Raw genomic sequence first — 3,091 nt, forward strand, 5'->3', positions numbered from 1 at the left:
ATAGCATATAGCTTGCCTCTCTCTCTCTCATTCTCTCTCTTTTTCTCACTCTCTTTCTCACTCTCTTTGGTTTTGGCACACCCAGCTATGGTAGAGACTTACTCTTGGCTCTGTGCTTTGGGTAATTCCAGGTACTGCTGGAATATTGTAGTCTGGCTGGGAATCAAACCCAGGTCAGATGCATGCAAAGCAAGCTCCCCACTCACTGTAACATTGTTCTGAACAGAGAGAAGCACTTTTAAAATTACAATGTTTTGTGATTGTTATGCTCTTAAGAGCTCTTTTAGCTATACAGTTGTTGTTAAAATATCATAAATATGTAATTTTCAATGATCTGTTTTCACTCTAGACTATATTGTAACTTTATATTAGTTACTAGTTCATATAGTGTCATTACACAGTTTTGTCCCCTAAGTGTCCCTCAAAAATTTGTCTTCATTCATTCTTGCAGGTAATTTCATTTCTGAACAGCTCAGAGTGGCCTTTCTAACTCAGACCATAGTCTTAATTATCACTCACTTGTGCCAACTTGTACAATTTTGAGTGATTGTTTTGGATTGTTTTGTAGAGAGTATCTGTGTTAATGTTTGAAAGTGATGCACGAAGAGAGAGAACTTTTGTTTAAATGATTAGAATGAAAGTAAAAACCAAAATTCATTAGAAAGGAGAGAAAAACAATCAAGTAGGATGCATGGAAACATTTGGTCTCCTGACAATGAGACTCATTTTTTATCTATGTATAAATAATATGAAGACCTGTTATTTATGTATTTAGATGTCTGTGTATGAATATACTCACATATATGTCTACATTTTATTTGTGCACATTATTTTTATATTTTACATGTCACATATGTCTGTTATAAAATACAAAAGTTACATTATTTATGTAATTTACATATATGTAGATATTTCATAAGAACCTTTCCATCAGAAAGTTATGGATTGTTTTAAATTCTTCTTAATTCATTTCTATACTGTTGTGTCAAAGCATAAAGAAAGTGTATAAATGTAAAAATCATATCATGTTCAATTTCTAGATATGTAATGCATACATTAGTCACCTGGATCATGACAGAAAACATTTCTGACACTCCATCAGAACTAATTGTGAAGAAGTAACTGAAATACTATAACAGAAAGTTTTTAAATTTGCATCCTGAACTTATTTAATAAAAAATTTAGTTCACTTAAAACTGTACAATTATTGTAGGGGCAATCTCCAGTTCTGGGGCATTGGGGAATCCCAGTTATTCTTAAGTGGGAATGAACCAATAAAAAGTCATCTGACAGCAATATAAATTCTGAGGACAGGTATGAATCCATACATAAGAGGAAATGAAAAGCAAACATTAAAATTTATAATGGGAATGTCAGAATAATATAAAATTGAAAACATTATTTATGTAAGGAAGACTTGAACAATTTCTTCCCCTTACCAATCAGTCTGGGAAATAAAAATCTGTTTTATGTCAGTGGAGTGGGACATGGGAATATCAATCTCTCTGAGATGTGTGTGTAAACAGGTTTATCTGAGCTCTCAGAACATCTATTCTTGCATAATAGCTTCCTTATTCATTTGAATACATATTTCTCATCTTATTCAGACTTAAAGAACATCATCTTATTAGCAAACAACTTTAGTGCTTGTTTTATATCTCTGTTTCTCAGACTATAGATGAAAGGGTTCAGCATGGGGGTGACTATCATATACATCACAGAAGCAGCTATTTTTTTCATATCAGACATGGACGGTGAAGAGAAAAAGTACACTTCTGCAATGGTCCCATAGAACAAAGCTACAACAAGGAGATGGGAACCACAGGTAGAAAGGACTTTGAAGAATTTCTTAGCAGAAGGATTTTTTAAGACAGTGGCCCATATGCAGATATAAGATCCCAGGATACAAACAAATGGAATACATAAACCCATTCCTCCTTCTATTAGTATGACCAGATTATTGAGTGAAGTGTCTGAACAGCTTATCTCTAGCAATGCAGAGAGTTCACAGAAGAAATGAGGGATGGTAATATCATCACAGAAGGACACTTGGATCAAGAGCAGGGTGTGCATCAGTGAATGTGAAAAACTGAAGAGCCAGGACCAAGCTACAAATGAGATACATCGTTCCTGCCTCATGATCATGGTATAGTGGAGTGGCTGACAGATGGCTACATACCTGTCATAGGCCATCACTGCAAGAATGAAATTGTCAGTACAAGCAAAAAATACTAAAAAATATACCTGACAAACACACCCTGAATAGGGGATGGATTTGTGATTACTCTTCATGTCCATCAACATCTTGGGAACTGTGACAGATGATAAAGACACGTCATTGAAAGCCAAGAAACTGAGGAAGAAGTACATAGGGGTGTGGAGACGAGAGTCTATCTTGATGAGCAGGATGATGAGCAGGTTCCCCAGCACTGTGGTGAGGTACAAGACCAAGAAGAGCATCAAGAACAAATCCTGATCATCTGGTGGTACAGGGAGACCCATCAGGAGGAACTCAAAAACTCTGGTCTCATTCTCCCTCTTCATGTGCTCTTTTTCTTCTAGTAGTGAGTGAGAGGGAAATGTTAAGAACCTGGAGAGTCATGCTATAGTAACACAGCTTTTAAAGTGTTTAGTTTTAATAGACTTTTGTTCACACATCACCTGTGTGGATGCTATAATTACAATATACCATTAAAAAACAGCTCAGTTCAAGTTACTGTACAAACCCTTGTTCAAAGTACTATACACAAAATAAGCAAGCAATGCAAAGCCATAGTGTTGGAGGAGTGTAAACTTTTCATCATGCCAGGTCAATTTCAGTAACTTAGTGTCATAACGACAAGGATATTCACAATCAGACATTAGACATTTCTCCTTATAGGATATGAAACTCTTTACATTGATGTACAATTTAAATATAAATTTACAATTTACAATGTAAATTTAAATATGTATAAACTTCTCTCTTCCAAATTGTTTCAGAGATATGATTTTCCATCAATAAATGTGCCCATTAAAATAATGATGTCAAATATTAACCATTCATAAACATTATTCCAGGAACTATTGCATGTGTTTTGTTGTTTTACAT

The 3,091-nt window shown here is 34.7% G+C and overlaps 1 protein-coding gene across 1 annotated transcript; it reads right to left on the bottom strand.

Moving 5' to 3' along the window:
* Positions 1–1,599: 1,599 nt before the first annotated feature.
* LOC129402239 (olfactory receptor 1J4-like) lies at positions 1,600–2,544 on the bottom strand. The gene has a single exon (XM_055127984.1). The coding sequence runs from the start codon at positions 2,542–2,544 to the stop codon at positions 1,600–1,602; it is 945 nt and encodes a 314-aa protein (XP_054983959.1).
* Between the last annotated feature and the right edge of the window lie 547 nt (positions 2,545–3,091).

Source organism: Sorex araneus, chromosome 1 (assembly GCF_027595985.1).
Source record: "Sorex araneus isolate mSorAra2 chromosome 1, mSorAra2.pri, whole genome shotgun sequence".
Lineage (NCBI taxonomy): Eukaryota > Metazoa > Chordata > Mammalia > Eulipotyphla > Soricidae > Sorex > Sorex araneus.